The following is a 23,359-nucleotide window of genomic DNA, read 5'->3' as shown; positions in this document are numbered from 1 at the left end:
TAAAGATTCTAAAGAAATGGTAATTTTCAAGTAAATAGAATTGCTTTCTAGTGACATTTTGATTAATTTCAAAAGACTTTAATGGAAAGTAAACGGTGATTAGTCATGAAGTGTTTTGGAGGCTTTGTTATAAAGGTTCTAGATTCTGAAAGCTTACCTCTTAAAACTTGTTTTATTGTAGCTAAACCCTTAAAGCAGTAAATCATTTTAACCTAGAATCTGGGAAGAAATTGGAGGCGATTTTCCATATACCAGGAATGGTACAATATTATTACTCCAATACATATGCACACACACACATTAGATATGTATATGTGTTTACACATATACACATAAATACATTGATCACAGCATAATAGAAAAACTGCAAAGCATATGTTACATCGAATTCTGAATTCTGGCAAAAACTTTGCCATGAGCCATTTCCCTTTTCTTTTTTCTTCCTTTAAAACACTATTCAGCATTTCAGGTCACCAAACAAAAGAAAATGATTTGTGCTATTCTCTAGGAAAAAACACTTCCAGTGCCAAACTAAGCATTTGTGTGGTATTTTTCCATCATTTACAAAAATGCCACAAAACATTCTTTGAAAACCTCTGTAGATTAACACCATAGTCTCCTGGAAAAACAACACTACTCTGAATTTCACAGTAGAGCAATCATTCCAACCAACTAATTGTGATAATTAGATTTTTATAATTCCCCTCACCTTAGATCTTTATCCTTCTGGCTCATTTCCACATGCCAGGTTTCTCATAGGAGTTTGCGGGATTGGAATTAACCTGCTAAGTTCTATAGTTTTTCTTCCAAAACTCATTCTTCCTGTAATGATCCTGAGGCTTGAAAATGCTAGGATCTCTGAGGTGTTCTCACTTACAATATTTCAAATCAACAACAGGAAAAATTAAAAGGCACATATAACAACTGAAAAACGCATATAACTTACAAGATTTCCTCAAATACATACCTAAAATTGAGATTTCCAAAGAATGAGTTTCTGTCTCTGAGTTAACTTCAGTTCTCATTTTGCTAGCATCCTTGTTTATTTTGAAAACTCTTAATTGGCTTTAGACCTATCAGTAGCAGTATAGTCTTTTAATTAACCCCAGGTATTTCGCCTGTGACTTCTAATAACAGAAACCCTTTCTTAATTAACTTAGTGGATTAGAGTTTAAATCCTAAGTGTGAGAGCCATTTTTCTCTAATACTATGTATATTATCTCAGGTTTTCTTCCCGACTTTTAATTGAACTTCCTGGGAGTGCTCAGAGATCAGCTCGGAGAAATTCATGGACGAGCTTTGGAAGAGTCTGTTTAGGTGGAAGACTCTCATAAGCAAACCTTTCTTCAGCCCCATTAGCTGAAATCATTTTGAACAACAGGAACAATGACAAATCTTGCTAATTTCTATCTGACACCTCACCACAGGACTGTGACCTTCAGGGGACTTACTAAGCAAAGGAAGCAAGTTAGTGGATTTCAGGAAATTTGTAGCACTTTTAAGACACAGAGACCATTTTGTGGTTGCAAAAATTTATTTAAATGATCTCTCCTAACCTCTGTTTATGAGAGAGAAGGGAGGGAGACTAGGATCCTGAGAGATTCAAGTCCTCTTTATTTTCTTTTTTGAGACAAAGTCTCACTCTGTCACCCAAGCTGGAGTGCAGTGGCCTGATCTCAGCTCACTGTAACCTCCATCTCCCAGGTTTAAGCGATTCTCCTGCGTCAGCCTCCTGAATAGCTGGGATTACAGGCACGTGCCACCATGCCTGGCTAATTTTTATATTTTTGGTAAAGACGTGGTTTCACCATGTTGGCCAGGCTGGTCTCAAACTCCTGACCTCAGGTGATCCGCCCACCTTACCTCCCAAAGTTCTGGGATTATAGGCATGAGCCACCGCACCCGGCCTCAAGTACCCTTTCTTTTTGTCAAGAAGCTTCTGCCTTGCCTGGTCTACTTTAATTCCCACAGGACTGGAGGGTCAGGGGCATATCTCTGGAGAGGATGTTCCGTCTGGAAGGCATGCTGTGTACCAGCAAGTTCCATGCAACATGTTATTTCATCTAATTGTCACAACACCATATGAGGAAGGTATAATTATCCATATTGTACCTTTGAGGAAAATAAAAGCTCCAAAAGGTCACACAGCTAGTGATCAGTATGAATAATGGGCTAAGACTCAAACCCATCTCCTGCAGATTTCAAATAGATGGTGTTTCATCTCCATTGTTCTGCCTAGAGGAAATGGGCAAAGTAAGGATTCAGAGTGTTTTCATTAAAATTTAAAAAAACTTTTTAGTACTGTTTGGTATAATTAGCAATTCCCAAGGGTCTCTCATAACCCAGCCTGGGAATCAGTAATGTAGACATTAAGCAAAGATATCCAGCAACAGTTACCATAGTTGAATCAGAAACAACTAAATGGCGTGACTCCCCTCTTTCCACAATGAGTGGGGACAAGACCATTTCCACATAGTGCTAAGATGTCCAGGTGAATTTGAAACTGAAACAACAAAATGCCAAAGAACTCCCAGATTATTCAATTTGATTTTTCTTCTTTTCTGAAAGGCTGGGAAAAGACAATTGGTGAGTTGGGACCTGGATACTTCTTGGGTGGACTTTGTCCAGTTCTACATCCAGATAGGTGGAGAGAGTGCTTCATGCAACAAGCCCGACAGCAGAGAGGAGGGCGTCCTCCTTCAGTACAGCAACAATGGGGGCATCCAGTGGCACCTGCTAGCAGAGATGTACTTTTCAGACTTCAGCAAACCCAGGTAACTAACTACCCACCTGATGAGCCTCCCAGTAGTTTCCAGGAATGGTAAAGGTTAAATCATTGTTGGTGTGTTTCCAAAATGTTAACTGTTGTAAAAATAGACAAACCCATAAATATTTAACATGAATGATAGCCCAGTATATAAAGATTTTATTTCACTTAAGTGGCTGTACAGAAAGCATTTGTATTCATGTTTGAATTTTTAAAGATTTTTTAAAACTTACGACTAGAAGATAAGCAAGATAAGTAACCACTGTTTACTCAAAGAAACCATGGAATATGGGGATGTTCCGTGCTCATTTTCCCATTTCCAGGCTTGTTTGATTATTTTTAATGTACACACAAAGTATGCTTAGCTCTTAGATTTAACAGTAAGATGGATTTTTTCGTTAAAATTTTTCACACGGCTGCACCCAGGGCTATCCCTAAACAGTGTATGAGTAAGTGCGTAGAGCTCAGATTTTCTAAACACTTTGCCCTGGCCTATCCCTGTCTTAATTTTGATGTATGGGGAATATGTGTAATAAAATGTCTTAGGCAATGACTGTTGAACAGTTTGGGGAAATAACTCATGTTTAATAGTAATACCTATACCAGGCAAGGCATTTATATGTATTTAAATTTAGTTCTTTTGCAATTATGTAGTATTTTGAAATTCTGTATTTATATTTTGTATAAGTATTATTAAAGTATATTCAATGATATTATTTTAGAATACTCCTTTTTATAATCTGTGTATTTTCATTGTAACAAAAAAAATAAATTTTTGTATGTTGACTACTATTAAGTTTTAACATATGGATCTTGTCCCTGTTTTCATTTTACAGATGAGCCTTGTTTATTGAAAGAAATTATCTAAGAATATATAAACCCAGTTCTTACAGATTGAATATGTCTTAAACATATTACTTAAAACATACTATTTTGTAGATTTAAAGTTCGTAAGTTTGACATTTTAAAGTATTAGGTCATTTAAAGGTGACATAACTTTCCATGATAAAACATAAGTAGACATGCAAACAGACCAACAGAAAGCATTTCTTCTAAGGGATTTAGGGGAGACGGAGAAACCACAAAAGAGGCAACTGGATGAAACAAGGAATACAACAGGAATGGTGGGTGAGAGATGAAGCCTTGTGAGAGTCTCCTAGATGCAGTATAGTAGAGAGGAAATTGATAATGGTGCCAAACTGGCTTAAACAATGATTTTAAATAACTCAAATTATTTTTTCCAAGTAATATGTCAACCTGAAATTATTAAGAGTTCAGTAAGGTGACCAGGTACTTTATAGGTAAATAAAAATGTAATGGCATCCTCAAATTGCGGAACTGCATGTCTTTGTCATGAAAAATTACATACACAAAATGATCTTAAAAAATAATTTTACTAACATGAGAATGTGCTTATGATGTAATGTTAAGTTTTAAAATGTAGATCACCAAATTATACATATAATGCCTTGCCTATATAAAAGATTACAAGCTGTGATGAGATACATCAAATTGTTAAAAGAAGCCAACCCTATGTGGTAGATTATGAGCAAGTTATGTTTCATTTTTAATGCATTTCTATGTTTTCCCACAATGAGAAAGAATGCCTTTGAAAAAAATGTTAAATGTTATCTTCATGTATTAATATTAAACAATTTTATCTTGGTATTTCTTTAAAAAGTTATGACCATCAAAAGATACAGTTCAATGAATCAAACTCAGTTGAAATATTCTCCCTCTTCTCCAAAAGATACAATTCCAAATGAAATAAACATGACCAGGACTAAACCTGCCTGCAAGGTTAAACCTCAAGTCTGATATGTCCAAACTTACAAGCTTTTGAAAAATATTGAGATCAAACCAAACAAAACTTTCTCTTGTTGTTACCCTTGTTGTTTTAGTAGCTGCAAAAAAAAAAAAAAAAAAAACACAGCTTTTCTTTTCCCAACCATAAATGATCTACTTTTATTCAGATTTGTCTATCTGGAGCTTCCAGCTGCTGCCAAGACCCCTTGCACCAGGTTCCGCTGGTGGCAGCCCGTGTTCTCGGGAGAGGACTATGACCAGTGGGCAGTCGATGACATCATCATTCTGTCCGAGAAGCAGAAGCAGATCATCCCAGTTATCAATCCAACTTTACCTCAGGTATCCTCCTATGTCTGAACTCCAGGAAGACAGATCGTTATAAAAGTGAATGGCATAACGAACTCATTTCCTTAAGGATTTAGTGCTTGACACTGAATGTATGAAAGTTGAAGGGCTTGTACTTAATTTTTTGTTACCTCTCTATGCTACCACTTCACAGATAATTTAGATGTAAAAAAGACTGACGTCTGGTTAAATCATCAAGCAAAATTGTTAGTGTGTTTATAAAATGATTAGATACACAGTGGTAAAACACTTTCAGTTGTTGAATCATCAAGAGAAAAAGTTAACAGCTGTAAAAAGACATGGAGGTTCTTCTGTGTTTTCCTGGAAATGCAAGTGGTACATGGCGCAGCATGTCATGAAATGAAAATTCCTTTCTTGTTTTCAAAGCTATCAAATTGCCTTTTTGTGTTATTTGTGTTGTTTCTATTAGAACTTTTATGAGAAGCCAGCTTTTGATTATCCTATGAATCAGATGAGTGTGTGGTTGATGTTGGCTAATGAAGGAATGGTTAAAAATGAAACCTTCTGTGCTGCCACACCATCAGCAATGATATTTGGAAAATCAGATGGAGATCGATTTGCAGTAACTCGAGATTTGACCCTGAAGCCTGGATATGTGCTACAATTCAAGGTATTTATGCACAAGCTTCTTCCCAGAACAAGTTAAGGAGTAAAACATCTTCCAGATGTATACGTGGAACTCACAGAGAACACACATTTTTCATGTTCTATTAACGAAGGGACTCACCTGTACAAAAGCTCAACAGTATTAGAATTGCAAAGCTTTTCAGCTCTACTCATAAGGAAAGCAGCTTACTAGTTTTTAAGGAGTCCCAAAAGTTGTGGGTATACCATTTCTTTAGGTATTCAAGGAACTCTGCCAGAATTAAAAATAAGATTGACTTTTAGGACTTCAATCTGATAGTGACTTAATGAATCTCAAGCTTCTAAACGATGATGGATAAGTTGTCCTTTTCATCTTACTAGTGGTATTTGAACTTACAAGATATTTTATACTTTTGCTGTATTATTTTCAAACAAATTATCTTACTTAAATTCAGTAAATTTTTACTCCAGTCATCATTGTTCTCTTAAAGGCTTCTTGTGTTTCAGCTCTGTGATAACGTATCAACATGTATAGCAAGTATTTACTTTGACAAGGTCTTGTTTCAGAACTCTAATCAAAATTTCATTGTGTTTATAATAAAATCCCATAGGTGACTTCTGGGGTTGGAAGTAATGCAGTTTTAATGAGCTAGCACAACTACATGGTGCTTACATAATGGCAGGATGCAGATGCTAAATAATTTACAAATGGAATTATTAAAGAGATCAGATGTTTATAGGCAGCTCTTCAAATATAATTTTCACAGGTCTGTAAACACGGAAGTTAGTCATAAATAATATGATTAGTAAAATGTTATCCTTGTTTAGATTCTGATGTTAAACTATAATGGAAAAATATCAATAACAATATATGATCTATATTCATTTGTTGGTAATACCTAAAGTAGTAACAAAATAACGTTAATAGCAAATATATTTCCAGAATACTATGCTGTTTCTCATCTGACACCTTTTCTACTTAATTAATCACAAATCATGGTTGTGTAGGTATTAAAGTCTGCAAGGTAATATTCAGAAATTTTAAAAATCTAAATTTAAAAAATAGTGTTAAATATTTCAAGCACTTAAACAAAGATCAGGAATACAAACTGCTTAAGAAAAATCTTAATTCTCTACCATTTGACCCAGCAATCCCATTATTGGGTATATACCCAAAGAAGTGTAAATCATTCTACCATAAAGACACATGCATATGTATGTTCATCAAAGCACTATTGGCAATAGCAAAGACATGGATTCAACCTAAATGCTCATCTGTGGTAGACTGGATAAAGAAAATGTGGTACATATACACCACGGAACACTACACAGCCATAAAAAAGGATGAAATCATGACCTTTATAGCAACATGAGTGGAGCTGGAGGCCATTATCCTAGGCAAACTAATGAAGGAACAGAAAAACAGATACCACGTTCTCACTTGCAAGTGGGAGCTAAACAATGAGAACACATGGGCACATAGGGGAGCAACAGACACTGGGGCCTACTTGAGGATGAAAGGTAGGAGAAGGGAGAGGATCAAAAAACTACCTATTGGGTAGTATGCTTCTTACCTGGGTCACGACGTAATTGGTACAGCAAACTCCTGAGGTACACAGTTTATCTATATAACAAACCTGCACATGTACCCATGAACCTAAAATAAAAGCTAATTTTAAAAATCTTAATTTTCATATCACACAAGCAGAAAGCTATTAATTTGTGGTTATTTAATATGTATAGAGTACAGATCATTCAGGGGTTGATAATTAGTGTATGTTTGAAACCTGCCTATAAGAATTTTGGGTGCCATTTGTACAAAAATATACAGGGCTGGTGTATTTTTTGTGACTACTTGCTGTGTGATAAACCCTAGCTAGTCCTGGGACTATAGAAATGAAAAATGTGACCCCACATGAATACCTGTGTAACAAACCTGCACGTTCCACACATGTATCCCGGAACTTAAAGTAAAATTTAACAAAAAAAAAAAGAAAAAGAAAAATATGACCTTAGCTTTCAGGGAACTAGAGAATGAGGCCAAAAAGTGAAGAGTCACAATAAAGTCACAAGAATGCTGCAGTATAAGTTGGCTCTAGGTGCTATAAGAATACTCTGCGTAGTGCCTAACATGTTTCAGGCACTCAAAAAATGCCTGTTAGTTGAATAAATGGATGGATGGTTGAATGGATGGATGGGTGGGTGGAAAGATGGATAGGGGTAAAGGAAGGAAAGGAAGGGAGGAAGTGTGGATTGATGGATGAGTTCCAATTGGAAGTCTCTGGAAATACAGAGACTTAACCAGCTGAAGAATGGAGGGGCAGGAATTCCAGTTAGAGACAACAAAATGAGCAAATACATGAAAATACACCGAAGTGCAAATGAGAAAAGGGGCAAGTCTAACTTTGAGGACTGTGGAGTATGTGCAGCAGAGATGAGAGATAAAGTTGACTCTGATGGGCATTATATTCTACATTAAGTCACTTGAACATTATCCCAAGAGCAATGAGTCATGAAAGATTTTTAGCCCGTTGAATGCCAGAATCAGACCTGTGTTTTAGAAGAATCATTCAACCGCAGTATGGATGCTGACCCAATAGAAGAGGAAACCAGAGTCAGCAAGTACATTCATTCCTTCATTCAGCAAATACTTATAAAGTCTCTATATTCTATTCACATTTCTGGGTTATGGAAATAAATACAGAGAATATGAAATAGGTAATGGAGGATGATTACCATTTTATAAAAGGTTGTCAGGTTGGTTGGCTTTGCTAATAAAATGACACTCTTAAGCCACAACCTATAGAAAGTAAGGAGTGAGTCATGCAATTATGTGGAAAAGATCATTCCAGGCACAGGCAACAAAAAGGACCAACATCTTGAAGTAGGAATGTTCTGGAAACCACAAGTATGCCATTGTGACCATAGCAGAGCAAGTGAGCAAGGGTGGGACAGATGAAAAAAGTAAGGTCAAACTTTGACTTCTGTTCTGAATAAAATAGCTAGCAGAAAGGTGACACATTCTGATTTAGGCTTGTAAAGAATCATTGCTCTGGTAACTGTGCAGGGTCAAGGGCAGAAACATTAGCAGCTATCCAGTGATCCAAGTAAGAGATTATGGGAGATAGGACCTGTGAAGAAGGCAGAGAGAAATGATCAGATTTTTAAATATATTTTGAGTAAAGTAAGGCTGCTAGAGCTGTAATTGAAGTCAGAAATGAGAAGGCCAGGTTGAGGCATAACATGCGTTATAAAGATAAATAAATGAGTATAAAGATGTTAAAGCAATACAATCGATAGATTTGGGTGACTGTTGAGTAATAGAATGGAGTCTAGAATTATTCTCTTATTTCTGGTTCTGGCTGCTGAACTACAGAAAAAATGAGGGTTTGCTTTAGGAGAGCGGTTGAAGAGAACTGGCTTGGACATAATGGAGTTACGGGTGCTGATGGGCTGCTGAAGTGGAAATGAAAAGGAAGTGGTAATGTATATTTGTCCAGAAAGCAGGAGAGAGGTCATATCTGTTGTTCAGACTACAGGCATTCAGAAGAAACATGAGGTTATAATTGTGAATGAGATTAAGAAGCATGCATACAGTAAAATGATAAAGTCAGGATTGAATCACAGAAAACACCAACACTTAAAAGGCAGGCTAGATGGTCAATAAAAAAGAAATGGTTAACACTGTTAAAAGCAATAGAAGAATCAAGTAAAAGAAGCATTAAATTTTCCCATTGCATTTTGTGAGATAGTTTCCTTGGTAATTTCACTGGGGCAGCAGCAGCAAAAGTCAGATTACAATGGATTTTAAAATGTTGAGTCAAGAGGTCTACACAGTGAATATGGCCTTTCTCTCAATTTGTTTAGCTGTGTAGTTAGAGGGAGACCAAAAATCAGGGAGAATTTTTATGTTCTTTTATTTTTAAAGGTAGGAGAGACTTAAACGTATGTATCTGATCCATAGAAGGTACACAAGTAAATATTTGTTGAAGGTATGCCTAAATCCTGAATGGAAAGTTTAAGATAAATTATATGTTTAATATAACTGAGACTATGTCTACACTACCCTATTACCTGATTTCTAAAGCACAAACTTGTCACAGAACTTAAAGTTCCAACAACTTGTCTATGTTAGAAACAACAGCAATCATGGCAAATTTAAGACAAAAAGTTAACTAGGCGTGCCCAATGTGGCTGCTTTCACCACATACCAGCCAAAGGCCTTTGTTACTATTGAGTAATGCAGTAGAAGGAATTTGTATTAGAAGAGTTTAATCATGCATCTAAAAGGGTTAAGTCTTTAATTATATTCTTGATGTTTTACTATATAAACTTGGATAAATTGTGCACAATAAAATTTCTAACCAAATTATAAATTCTCTGAGAGATGCTTTCTAGCTCTGAGTATGGAAATAAAGAAGATACTAAATCTTCTTTTTAAAAACTAGATAAAGCTACCTTATAGTCATCAGGATTAACTGATTGATCTCCTGAGCTATGGCTCAATATTATTAGCCCATGACTCTACATTTATATCTTCCTTTATTTTTTTGTCATATCATGTTCTTTTCATTCCTGATTTCAATTTTCCTTCTAAAACTCAGACTATTCATATTTGGTAAAGTCTTATACAACACAATTTGTGGCTCCAGCCAACCAATGAAGTAAGATGTGAATAGGCCATTCATATAAGATGGCATGTAATTAAATGAACATGAGAAAAAGAGTTTGACATTTGTAATTATGAAAAATGTAATAAAATTCATTTACACATTTATTTGGAAATAAACTGTCTTAAACTATAATACTCAATGCTTAAACTGATTCATTTGGACTCAACCAATACAAAATGAACACATATAACTAGAAAATTTTAAGTGTTTCTACATTTTGACTCATTAATGCTACTCTCAGGAATTTATCTAGTAATGACAAATCAATCAAAGAAGAAAGGTATATTCTCTGCAATGCTATGTAAAACAGAATGTGGAGGAAAGCTCTAGATGTGTAATAACTTCAACTATATGACCAATATATAGATTCCCTATAAAGATCAGTAGAGAAAATAGAAAAGTAAGGACAGTTATGATAGGCCAGTGGGATTTAGGTTGTATTTTTACAGTTTTTTAAATGTTATTAATCCTATGATGACAGTCCTCCCTAAAGGTACATCAAACAGTAACAGGTTCATTTCTGGATTATGTTGCTTATTTGATGCTGTGATAAACACTTAACTCTTTCATCTAAGTTGACACTGATTTTATTTTATTTATTTTTATTTTATTTTATTTTATTTATTTATTTATTTATTTATTTATTTAAGATGGAGTCTTGCTCTGTCGCCCAGGTTGGAGTGCAGTGGTGTGATCTTGGCTCACTGCAACCTCCGCCTCCCGGGTTCAAGCAGTTCTCTGCCTCAGGCTCCCGAGTAGCTGGGATTACAGGTGTTTGCCACCACGCCCAGCTAATTTTTGTATTTTTAGTAGAGACAGGGTTTCACCATTTTGGCCATGATAGTCTTGAACTCCTGACCTCATGATCCATCAGCCTCAGCCTCCCAAAGTGCTGGGATTACAAGCATGAGCCACTGCGCCCGGCCAGTTGACGCTGATCTTTAATGAGCTTTGGCAAGGAAACAGAAGAAGGACGCTCGTTCCACTGAAACCTTCCTGTACTGAAGAAGATAGCTGCTTTTCCATCTTATGGTTTCCTCTGTTTGTACCCTCTGAGGAGGGAGAAAAAAGCAGTTTCTTGGCATATCTTTTGTCTGGGACTCAAGAACCACCGACACTGTGCTTCTCTCTTCTCTCCTATAATCCCAAGAAATCCACAAAATTAGTCCAACTTTCTAGTAAAAAGTACCTATTGTTTGCTTAAACAAAGAATTCCAGAATCTATTGAAGGGTCTTGGTTGGGACTGAGCTCACAATTCCGATCATTGTAAATTCAATGCAGACCCGTTGGAAGGCACCCTGGATGCTGTAGCACCTAATTTGTTGAGTGATGACTTAGAACCAAAGTCTTGTATAATTCTTGTCGTTCCTTTTAACAGCTAAACATAGGGTGTGCCAATCAATTCAGCAATACTGCTCCAGTTCTTCTTCAATACTCTCATGATGCTGGTATGTCCTGGTTTCTGGTGAAAGAAGGCTGTTACCCAGCTTCTGCAGGCAAAGGATGTGAAGGAAACTCCAGAGAACTAAGTGAGCCCACCATGTATCACGCAGGGGACTTTGAAGAATGGACAAGAATCACCATTGTTATTCCAAGGTCTCTTGCATCCAGGTAAAGTAATCATTCTTAATGGGTTTGGGCCATTAAGAAAGACACAATCCCAAATGCTATAACCCTAAATGTTGAAATCCTAAAAGATCAAAATCCTAAAAATACAATTCTGGAAAAAATAATTTTAAAATATTTTAAATTATTTTAAAAATTATTTTTAAATATTTTAATTATTTATTTTTTTTAATTTATTTATTATTATTAAACTTCAAGTTGTAGGGTACATGTACACAACGTGCAGGTTTGCTACATATGTATACTTCTGCCATGTTGGTGTGCTGCACCCATCAACTCGTCATTTACATCAGGTATAACTCCCAATGCAATCCCTCCCCCCTCCCCCCTCCCCATGATAGGCCCCGGTGTGTGATGTTCCCCTTCCCGAGTCCAAGGGATCTCATTGTTCAGTTCCCACCTACGAGTGAGAACATGCGGTGTTTGGTTTTCTGTTCTTGTGATAGTTTGCTAAGAATGATGGTTTCCAGCTGCATCCATGTCCCTACAAAGGACACAAACTCATCCTTTTTTATGGCTGCATAGTATTCCATGGTGTATATGTGCCACATTTTCTTAATCCAATCTGTCACTGATGGACATTTGGGTTGATTCCAAGTCTTTGCTATTGTGAATAGTGCTGCAATAAACATACGTGTGCATGTGTCCTTATAGCAGCATAATTTATAATCCTTTGGGTATATACCCAGTAATGGGATGGCTGGGTCATATGGTACATCTAGTTCTAGATCCTTGAGGAATCGCCATACTGTTTTCCATAATGGTTGAACTAGTTTACACTCCCACCAACAGTGTAAAAGTGTTCCTATTTCTCCACATCCTCTCCAGCACCTGTTGTTTCCTGACTTTTGAATGATTGCCATTCTAACTGGTGTGAGATGGTATCTCATTGTGGTTTTGATTTGCATTTCTCTGATGGCCAGTGATGATGAGCATTTTTTCATGTGTCTGTTGGCTGTATGAATGTCTTCTTTTGAGAAATGTCTGTTCATATCCTTTGCCCACTTTTGGATGGGGTTGTTTGTTTTTTTCTTGTAAATTTGTTTGAGTTCTTTGTAGGTTCTGGATATTAGCCCTTTGTCAGATGAGTAGATTGCAAAAATTTTCTCCCATTCTGTAGGTTGCCTGCTCACTCTGATGGTAGTTTCTTTTGCTGTGCAGAAGCTCTTTAGTTTGATGATATCCCATTTGTCAATTTTGGCTTTTGCTGCCATTGCTTTTGGTGTTTTAGACATGAAGTCTTTGCCCATGCCTATGTCCTGAATGGTACTACCTAGGTTTTCCTCTAGGATTTTTATGGTATTAGGTCTAACATTTAAGTCTCTAATCCATCTTGAATTAATTTTCGTATAAGGAGTAAGGAAAGGATCCAGTTTCAGGTTTCTACTTATGGCTAGCCAGTTTTCCCAGCACCATTTATTAAATAGGGAATCCTTTCCCCATTTCTTGTTTCTCTCAGGTTTGTCAAAGATCAGATGGCTGTAGATGTGTGGTATTATTTCTGAGGACTCTGTTCTGTTCCATTGGTCTATATCTCTGTTTTGGTACCAGTACCATGCTGTTTTGGTTACTGTAGCCTTGTAGTATAGTTTGAAGTCAGGTAGCGTGATGCCTCCAGCTTTGTTCTTTTGACTTAGGATTGTCTTGGAGATGCGGGCTCTTTTTTGGTTCCATATGAACTTTAAAGCAGTTTTTTCCAATTCTGTGAAGAAGCTCATTGGTAGCTTGATGGGGATGGCATTGAATCTATAAATTACCTTGGGCAGTATGGCCATTTTCACGATATTGATTCTTCCTATCCATGAGCATGGTATGTTCTTCCATTTGTTTGTGTCCTCTTTGATTTCACTGAGCAGTGGTTTGTAGTTCTCCTTGAAGAGGTCCTTTACATCCCTTGTAAGTTGGATTCCTAGGTATTTTATTCTCTTTGAAGCAATTGTGAATGGAAGTTCATTCCTGATTTGGCTCTCTGTTTGACTGTCACTGGTGTATAAGAATGCTTGTGATTTTTGCACATTAATTTTGTATCCTGAGACTTTGCTGAAGTTGCTGATCAGCTTAAGGAGATTTTGGGCTGAGACAATGGGGTTTTCTAAATATACAATCATGTCGTCTGCAAACAGGGACAGTTTGACTTCTTCTTTTCCTAACTGAATCCCCTTGATTTCTTTCTCTTGCCTGATTGCCCTAGCCAGAACTTCCAACACTATGTTGAATAGGAGTGGTGAGAGAGGGCATCCCTGTCTTGTGCCAGTTTTCAAAGGGAATTTTTCCAGTTTTTGCCCATTCAGTATGATATTGGCTGTGGGTTTGTCATAAATAGCTCTTATTATTTTGAGGTACGTTCCATCGATACCGAATTTATTGAGCGTTTTTAGCATGAAGGGCTGTTGAATTTTGTCAAAAGCCTTTTCTGCATCTATTGAGATAATGATGTGGTTCTTGTCTTTGGTTCTGTTTATATGCTGGATTATGTTTATTGATTTGCGAATGTTGAACCAGCCTTGCATCCCAGGGATGAAGCCCACTTGATCATGGTGGATAAGCTTTTTGATGTGCTGCTGAATCCGGTTTGCCAGTATTTTATTGAGGATTTTTGCATCGATGTTCATCAGGGATATTGGTCTAAAATTCTCTTTTTTTGTTGTGTCTCTGCCAGGCTTTGGTATCAGGATGATGTTGGCCTCATAAAATGAGTTAGGGAGGATTCCCTCTTTTTCTATTGATTGGAATAGTTTCAGAAGGAATGGTACCAGCTCCTCCTTGTACCTCTGGTAGAATTCAGCTGTGAATCCATCTGGTCCTGGACTTTTTTTGGTTGGTAGGCTATTAATTATTGCCTCAATTTCAGAGCCTACTATTGGTCTATTCAGGGATTCAACTTCTTCCTGGTTTAGTCTTGGAAGAGTGTAAGTGTCCAGGAAATTATCCATTTCTTCTAGATTTTCCAGTTTATTTGCGTAGAGGTGTTTATAGTATTCTCTGATGGTAGTTTGTATTTCTGTGGGGTCGGTGGTGATATCCCCTTTATCATTTTTAATTGCGTCGATTTGATTCTTCTCTCTTTTCTTCTTTATTAGTCTTGCTAGTGGTCTGTCAATTTTGTTGATCTTTTCAAAAAACCAACTCCTGGATTCATTGATTTTTTGGAGGGTTTTTTGTGTCTCTATCTCCTTCAGTTCTGCTCTGATCTTAGTTATTTCTTGCCTTCTGCTAGCTTTCGAATGTGTTTGCTCTTGCTTCTCTAGTTCTTTTAATTGCGATGTTAGAGTGTCAATTTTAGATCTTTCCTGCTTTCTCTTGTGGGCATTTAGTTCTATAAATTTCCCTCTACACACTGCTTTAAATGTGTCCCAGAGATTCTGGTATGTTGTATCTTTGTTCTCATTGGTTTCAAAGAACATCTTTATTTCTGCCTTCATTTCGTTATGTACCCAGTAGTCATTCAGGAGCAGGTTGTTCAGTTTCCATGTAGTTGAGCGGTTTTGATTGAGTTTCTTAGTCCTGAGTTCTAATTTGATTGCACTGTGGTCTGAGAGACAGTTTGTTATAATTTCTGTTCTTGTACATTTGCTGAGGAGTGCTTTACTTCCGATTACGTGGTCAATTTTGGAGTAAGTACGATGTGGTGCTGAGAAGAATGTATATTCTGTTGATTTGGGGTGGAGAGTTCTATAGATGTCTATTAGGTCTGCTTGCTGCAGAGATGAGTTCAATTCCTGGATATCCTTGTTAACTTTCTGTCTCGTTGATCTGTATAATGTTGACAGTGGAGTGTTGAAGTCTCCCATTATTATTGTATGGGAGTCTAAGTCTCTTTGTAAGTCTCTAAGGACTTGCTTTATGAATCTGGGTGCTCCTGTATTGGGTGCATATATATTTAGGATAGTTAGCTCTTCCTGTTGAATTGATCCCTTTACCATTATGTAATGGCCTTCTTTGTCTCTTTTGATCTTTGATGGTTTAAAGTCTGTTTTATCAGAGACTAGTATTGCAACCCCCGCTTTTTTGTGTTCTCCATTTGCTTGGTAAATCTTCCTCCATCCCTTTATTTTGAGCCTATGTATGTCTCTGCATGTGAGATGGGTCTCCTGAATACAGCAGACTGATGGGTCTTGACTCTTTATCCAGTTTGCCAGTCTGTGTCTTTTAATTGGAGCATTTAGTCCATTTACATTTAAGGTTAAGATTGTTATGTGTGAACTTGATCCTGCCATTATGATATTAACTAGTTATTTTGCTCGTTAGTTGATGCAGTTTCTTCCTAGCCTTGATGGTCTTTACATTTTGGCATGTTTTTGCAATGGCTGGTACCAGTTGTTCCTTTCCATGTTTAGTGCTTCCTTCAGGGTCTCTTGTAAGGCAGGCCTAGTGGTGACAAAATCTCTAAGCATTTGCTTATCTGTAAAGGATTTTATTTCTCCTTCACTTATGAAACTTAGTTTGGCTGGATATAAAATTCTGGGTTGAAAATTCTTTTCTTTAAGAATGTTGAATATTGGCCCCCACTCTCTTCTGGCTTGAAGAGTTTCTGCCGAGAGATCTGCTGTTAGTCTGATGGGCTTCCCTTTGTGGGTAACCCGACCTTTCTCTCTGGCTGCCCTTAAGATTTTTTCCTTCATTTCAACTTTGGTGAATCTGGCAATTATGTGTCTTGGAGTTGCTCTTCTCGAGGAGTATCTTTGTGGCGTTCTCTGTATTTCCTGGATTTGAATGTTGGCCTGCCCTACTAGGTTGGGGAAGTTCTCCTGGATGATATCCTGAAGAGTGTTTTCCAACTTGGTTCCATTTTCCCCCTCACTTTCAGGCAACCCAATCAGACGTAGATTTGGTCTTTTTACATAATCCCATACTTCTTGCAGGCTTTGTTCATTTCTTTTTCTTCTTTTTTCTTTTGGTTTCTCTTCTCGCTTCATTTCATTCATTTGATCCTCCATCGCTGACATTCTTTCTTCCAGTTGATCGAGACGGTTACTGAAGCTTGTGCATTTGTCACGTATTTCTCGTGCCATGGTTTTCGTCTCTTTCATTTCGTTTGTGAGCTTCTCTGCATTAATTACTCTAGCCATCAATTCTTCCACTTTTTTTTCAAGATTTTTAGTTTCTTTGCGCTGGGTACGTAATTCCTCCTTTAGCTCTGAGAAATTTGATGGACTGAAGCCTTCTTCTCTCATCTCGTCGAAGTCATTCTCCGTCCAGCTTTGATCCGTTGCTGGCGATGAGCTGCGCTCCTTTGCCGGGGGAGATGCGCTCTTATTTTTTGAATTTCCAGCTTTTCTGCCCTGCTTTTTCCCCATCTTTGTGGTTTTATCTGCCTCTGGTCTTTGATGATGGTGATGTACTGATGGGGTTTTGGTGTAGGTGTCCTTCCTGTTTGATAGCTTTCCTTCTAACAGTCAGGATCCTCAGCTGTAGGTTGTAGCTGTAGGAGATTGCTTGAGGTCCACTCCAGACCCTGTTTGCCTGGGTATCAGCAGCAGAGGCTGCAGAAGATAGAATATTTCTGAACAGCGAGTGTACCTGTCTGATTCTTGCTTTGGAATCTTCCTCTCAGGGGTGTACTCCACCCTGTGCGGTGTGGGGTGTCAGACTGCCCCTAGTGGGGGATGTCTCCCAGTTAGGCTACTCAGGGGTCAGGGACCCACTTGAGCAGGGAGTCTGTCCCTTCTCAGATCTCAACCTCCGTGTTGGGAGATCCACTGCTCTCTTCAAAGCTGTCAGACAGAGTCGTTTGCGTCTGCAGAGCTGCTGCGTTTGTTATTATTTACTGTGCCCTGTCCCCAGAGGTGGAGTCTACAGAGACAGGCAGGTTTCCTTGAGCTGCTGTGAGCTCCACCCAGTTCGAGCTTCCCAGCAGCTTTGTTTACCTACTTAAGCCTCAGCAATGGCGGGCGCCCCTCCCCCAGCCTCGCTGCTGCCTTGCCAGTAGATCACAGACTGCTGTGCTAGCAATGAGGGAGGCTCCGTGGGTGTGGGACACTCCCGGCCAGGTGTGGGATATGATCTCCTGGTGTGCCTGTCTGCTTAAAGCGCAGTATTGGGGTGGGAGTTACCCGATTTTCCAGGTGTTGTGTGTCTCAGTTCCCCTGACTAGGAAAAGGGATTCCCTTCCCCCTTGCGCTTTCCAGGTGAGGCAATGCCTCGCCCTGCTTCGGCTCTCGCTGGTCGGGCTGCAGCAGCTGACCAGCACCGATCGTCTGGCACTCCCCAGTGAGATGAACCCAGTACCTCAGTTGAAAATGCAGAAATCGCCGGTCTTCTGTGTCGCTCGCGCTGGGAGTTGGAGACTGGAGCTGTTCCTATTTGGCCATCTTGCTCCGCCCCCTCATTTTAATTATTTAAATAATTTAATTAAATAATTATTTAATTTAAAAATTATTTAAAATATTTTAAAATATTTAAAATAATTTTTAAAACATTTATATTTTAAAAGGGGATTTATTTGAGAAACATAAATACATGACAGAACACTTCATAGGCCATTTTACACAATACTTATTTTTGCAAGCATGAACATTCAGATATACTAAAGACCGCTGCATTGGTTTAACATTTATGAGCAGACAAAATGTATACATAGAGAAATAGGTTAAAAAGCAAAATGTATAAGTGTATATCACTATGGTTGGTGATTGCACTCAGCTGTATAAATGTGGCCATCTGAAATACAGACAATTTCACTCTTTTGATGAGATTGATCAAAAACCTCAGTGGGTTACCACTGCATATGCAGTCACCAAAAAGCTGTGACCTGAAGAAATTTTATCTTTCACAAAAGCAGAAGTATGAAAAAGATGTCTCTCCCTTTATCAAGTAAGTATTTCAGCATTTTTAGGTACACCCACAGTGTTTACACACAATGTCAACATTGCACTTTTGTGAAGTCAAGTTTGCAAAAAACTTCATAAAACAAATTATAACTCTCTGAAAGTCCTTACACAATTTACACGTCCCATATTGGAAATGATGTGAAGACAGAGCACATCAAATAGATAGCATAGCAAATTGGCACAGTGTGGGAAGGGCAGAAGTCCTATGACTGGATAATTTGGCGGGGGAGAATTCTTGTATTTTTGGAGGTTTCTTGTATTGTTTTCACTTCTATGATCTTCAAAACACTCACTACACTTATATTTGGAGAGTAGTTGTGGTTTACAAAGTTTGTAGGGATATGCTGTCTGAAAATCCGGTTATTGCTCAGCCATTGCAATTAAGCAATTTTCTGCTTTCATAGCACCAATAATAACTAGCTTTTACACTTTTGTATGTTTTATTTGCCAGAGTATATGTGAAATATTGTTACATGTACATAATGTATACTGATTATGTCAGGATATTTATGGTGTCCATCACTTGAGTACAGTATACTTTTGTTAAGTATAGTCACCTTTCTCTGCTATCAAGCATTGAATTTATTCCTTCTATCTTACTGTATGTTTGTACCCTTTAAACCATTTCTTTTCATCCTCCTCCCTCCCTCCCTTGGTACCCTTCCTAGTCTCTGTTATCTGTCTTTCCACTCTGTACCTCCATGTATGAAAAACATGTGATCTAATATTTAGCTCCCACATATAACTGAGAATATGCAATATTTGTCTTTTTGACCCTGGCTTATTTCACGTGAAATAATGGCCTCCGGTTCCATCCATGTTGCTATAAATGACATATTTTCATTCTTCTTTATGGCCAAATAGTATTTCATTGTGTATATCCATTCATCTGTTGATTAACATTTAGGTTGATTCCATATCTTAGCTATTGTGAACAGTTCTGCAATAAACATGAAAGTGTAGGTGTCCCTTTGATATATTGATTTCTTTTTCTTTGGGTAGACACCCAGTAGTAGGATTACTGGATCATATAGTAATTTTATTTTTAGTTTTTTGAGAAATCTCCGCACTGTTTTCCACAGTGGCTGTACTAGTTTACATTCCCACCAACAGTGTATAAGAGTTCCCTTTACTTCATATCTTCACCAACATCTGTTTGTTTGTTGTCTTTTGAATAATAACCACTGTGACTGGGGTAAGACAATATTTTATTGTGGTTTTGATTTGCATTTCTCTGGTGATTAGCGATGTTGACATTTTTTCATATAACTTTTCACATTTGTATGTCTTCTTTTGAGGAATGTCTATTCATGGCCTTTGTCCACCTTTTAATTTTATTTATTTATTTATGTTGCTGTTGTTTGAGTTCTTTTTATACTCTATTCCTATTATATTGGTCCCCTGTTGAATGAAGAGTTGCAGATATTTTTCCCATCCCATAGGTTGTCTCTTCACTCTGTAGATTATTTATTTTATTGTGAAGAAGCTATTTTTAGTTTAACAAAATCTCGTGTGTCTGTTTTTGTTTTTGTTGGCTGTGCTTTTGAGGTCTTAGTCATAAATTCTTTCTAGACCAATATCCAGGAGAGTTTTCCATAGGTTTTCTTCTAGAATTTTTGTAGTTTGGGGCCTTATGTTTAAGTCTTTAATCCATTTTGATTTGATTTTTGTATATGGTGAGAGATATGGGTCCTGTTTCATTCTTCCGCATGTGGCTATTCAATTTTCGCAGCACCATTTATTGCAGAGGGTGTCCTTTCCCCAGTGTAAGTTCTTGTCAGTTTTGTCAAAGATTACATAGCTGTAAATCTGGGGCTTTATTTCTGGATTCTCTATTCTGTTCCATTGGTCTATGTGTCTATCTTTATACCAGTATCATGGTGTTTTACTTATTATTGCTTTGTAGCATAATTTGAAGTCAGGTAAGGTGATGTCTCGCATCCTTCTTTTTGTTTAGGATTGCTTTGACTCTTCAGACTCTTTTTTGATTCTGTATGAATTTTAGGGTTGTTTTTTCTAATTCTGTGAAAAATAACGTTGGTAATTTGATAGGAGTTATGTTGCATCTGTAGATTGCTTTGAGCATTGTGATCATTTTAACCATATTGATTCTTCCAATCCATGAGCATGGGATTTTTTCCATTTGTTTTTGTGATCTACAGTTTCTTCGATCTACAGTGTTTTCTGGTTTTCCTTGTAGAGATGATTCATCTCCTTGGTTAAATGTATTCCTAGGTACTTATTTTATTTTGGAGATTGTCAATGGGATTGAATTCTTGATTTGGTACTCAGCTTCAATGTTACTGGTATATAGAAATGCTCGGATTTTTGTACATTGATTTTCCATCCTTAAAATTTACTGAAGTTATTTTTCAAGTCTAGGAATTTTTTGGAAGAGTCCTTAGGGTTTTCTAGGCATAAGATCATGTCATCAGTGAATAGAAATAATTTGATTTCCTTTTTCTCAATTTGGATGCTTTTTATTTCTTTCTCTCGCTTGACTGCTTTAGCTAAGACTTCTAGTACTGTGTTGAACAGGAGCGGTGAGAGTGAGCATCCTTGTATTGTCCCACTTCTTGGGAGGAATGATTTTACCTTTTCCCCATTCAGTGTAATGTTGGCTATGGGTTTGTCATATATGGCTTTTATTATTTTCAAGTGTGTTGCTTTGACTGTTGAGGGTTTATATCTTATCAACATCATGAATGGATGTTGGATTTTACCTAATGCTCTTTCTGCATTTATTGAAATGATCGTATGTTTTTAATTCTGTTTATGTGGTGAATGACATTTACTGATTTATGTATGTTGAACTATCCTTATATCCATGGAATAAACTCATTCAATCATGATGTATATCTTTTCGATGTGCTGTTATTTTCAGTTTGCTAATATCTTCTTGAGGATTTTTGTGTCTGTGTTCATCAGGGATACTAGCCTGTTTTGGTTTTTGGTTGTGCCCTTGCCTAATTTTGGTATCAGGGTGATTCTGGTTTTGTAGATTGATTTAGAAAGAATCCTCTCCCATCAATTTTTTAAATAGTTTTAGTAAGATTGGTACCAGCTCTGCTTTGTACATCTAGTAAAACTTACTTGTGAATCCATCTTGTACTGGGGTTTTGTTGTTGTTGTTTTTTTGTTGGAAGACTTTTTATTACTCCTTTAAAATCATACTTATCATTGGTATGTTCAGAATTTCTATTTCTTCCTAGTTAATGCTTGAGAGGTTGTATGTTTCCAGGAATTTATCTGTTTTCTCTAGGTTTTCTAGTTTGTGTGCATAGAGATGTTCATAGTAGTCTCCAATTACCTTTTTTATTTCTCTGGTATCAGGTGTAATGTCACCTTTATTATCATTTCTGATAGTGCTTATTTGAATCTTCTCACTTTTATCTTACGTAATTAGCAGTCTATCAACTTTGTTATCTTTTCAGAGAACCAACTTATCATCTCATTGATCCTTTGTATTATTTTTCTTGGTTTCAATTTCATTTAGTTCTGCTCTGATCTTTGTTATTTCTTTTCTTCTGGTAGCTTTGGGTTTGTTTTGTCTTCATTTTTCTACTTACTTGAGGTGCAATTTTAAGTTGTTAATTTACAGTCTTTCTATCTTTTTTTATATACACATTTAAAGCTATAAACTTTCCTGTTAGCACTGCTTTTGCTGTATCTCAGAAGTTTTGATATACTGTGTCCCTATTTTCATTTGTTTCAAAAAAATTTTTATTTCTGCCTTAATTTCATCACTTACCCAAAGATCATTCAGGAGCCAGTTGTTTAGTTTCCATGTAATTTATATACTTTTGAGACTTCCTCTTGGTATTGATATCTAATTCTATTCTGCCATGATCTAAGAAGATACTTAGTATAATTTAGATTTTTAAAAATTTATTGAGACTTGCTTTGTGGCCTAGCATATGGACTGTTTTTGAGAATGTTCCATGTGCAGAAGTGAAGCAGCATGTTCTGTGGTTGTTGAGTATAATGTTCTTTAAATGTCTGTTATGTCCATTTGGCCTAGAGTTCAATTTTTAAAATCCAGAGGTTCTTTGTTCATTTTCTGCCTCTGTGATCTATCTAGTGCTGTCAGTGCAGTGTTAAAGCTACCAATATTATGATGTTGCTATCTGTCTCTATTCTTAGGCCTAGCGGTATTTATTTTATGAATGTGGGTGTTGCATGGTTAGGTACATATATTTAGGATGGTTGTGTCTTCTTGTTGAATTGAACCCTTTACCATTATATAATGCCCTTTTCAGTCTTTTTAAACTTTTGTTGAATTACAGTCTATTTTATCTTACATGAGTATAGCTACTCTTACTCATTTTTTTTTCCATTTGTGTGGTATATCTTTTTCCACCCCTTTATGTTGAGTCTGTAGGTGTCTTTACCCATTAAGTGGGTCTGTTGTAGGCAACAAATAATTGGATCTGTGTTTTCTTATCCAATCTGCCAGTCTATACCTTCTTAGTTGAGCATTTAGCCCATTACATTCAAGGCTAATACTGATGCGTGAGGTTCTGTGCCTTTTGGTGCACTGCACAGTCCTTTCCCTGGGGAGCAATACTCCCTGTAGGATAGAGAATTGGGGACCTTGTAGTACCTTTGGGTCCAGCCAATGCGGCTCCACTGCAGCCTTCCAAGTGGACATTGGGGATGTCAGCAGGAACTCCTAGGATGTGGAGATATGGGGGCCGTTACCAAG

The 23,359-nt window shown here is 37.1% G+C and overlaps 1 protein-coding gene across 2 annotated transcripts in view; it reads left to right on the top strand.

Moving 5' to 3' along the window:
- RELN (reelin) overlaps positions 1 to 23,359 on the top strand; it is a 516,825-nt gene that overhangs the window by 373,626 nt on the left and 119,840 nt on the right. For both annotated transcript variants that reach the window (XM_073009223.1, XM_007982474.3), the window contains exons 25-28: positions 2,569 to 2,774; positions 4,741 to 4,912; positions 5,349 to 5,549; positions 11,577 to 11,809. In XM_073009223.1, coding sequence (XP_072865324.1) covers positions 2,569 to 2,774; positions 4,741 to 4,912; positions 5,349 to 5,549; positions 11,577 to 11,809 — 812 coding nt within the window. The remainder of the gene's footprint in view (positions 1 to 2,568; positions 2,775 to 4,740; positions 4,913 to 5,348; positions 5,550 to 11,576; positions 11,810 to 23,359) is intronic.

The sequence above is a fragment of the Chlorocebus sabaeus genome, chromosome 21 (assembly GCF_047675955.1).
Source record: "Chlorocebus sabaeus isolate Y175 chromosome 21, mChlSab1.0.hap1, whole genome shotgun sequence".
Classification (NCBI taxonomy): Eukaryota; Metazoa; Chordata; class Mammalia; order Primates; family Cercopithecidae; genus Chlorocebus; species Chlorocebus sabaeus.
The sequence above is the reverse complement of the archived record's forward strand: the minus strand, read 5'-3'. Positions and strand labels throughout refer to the sequence as shown.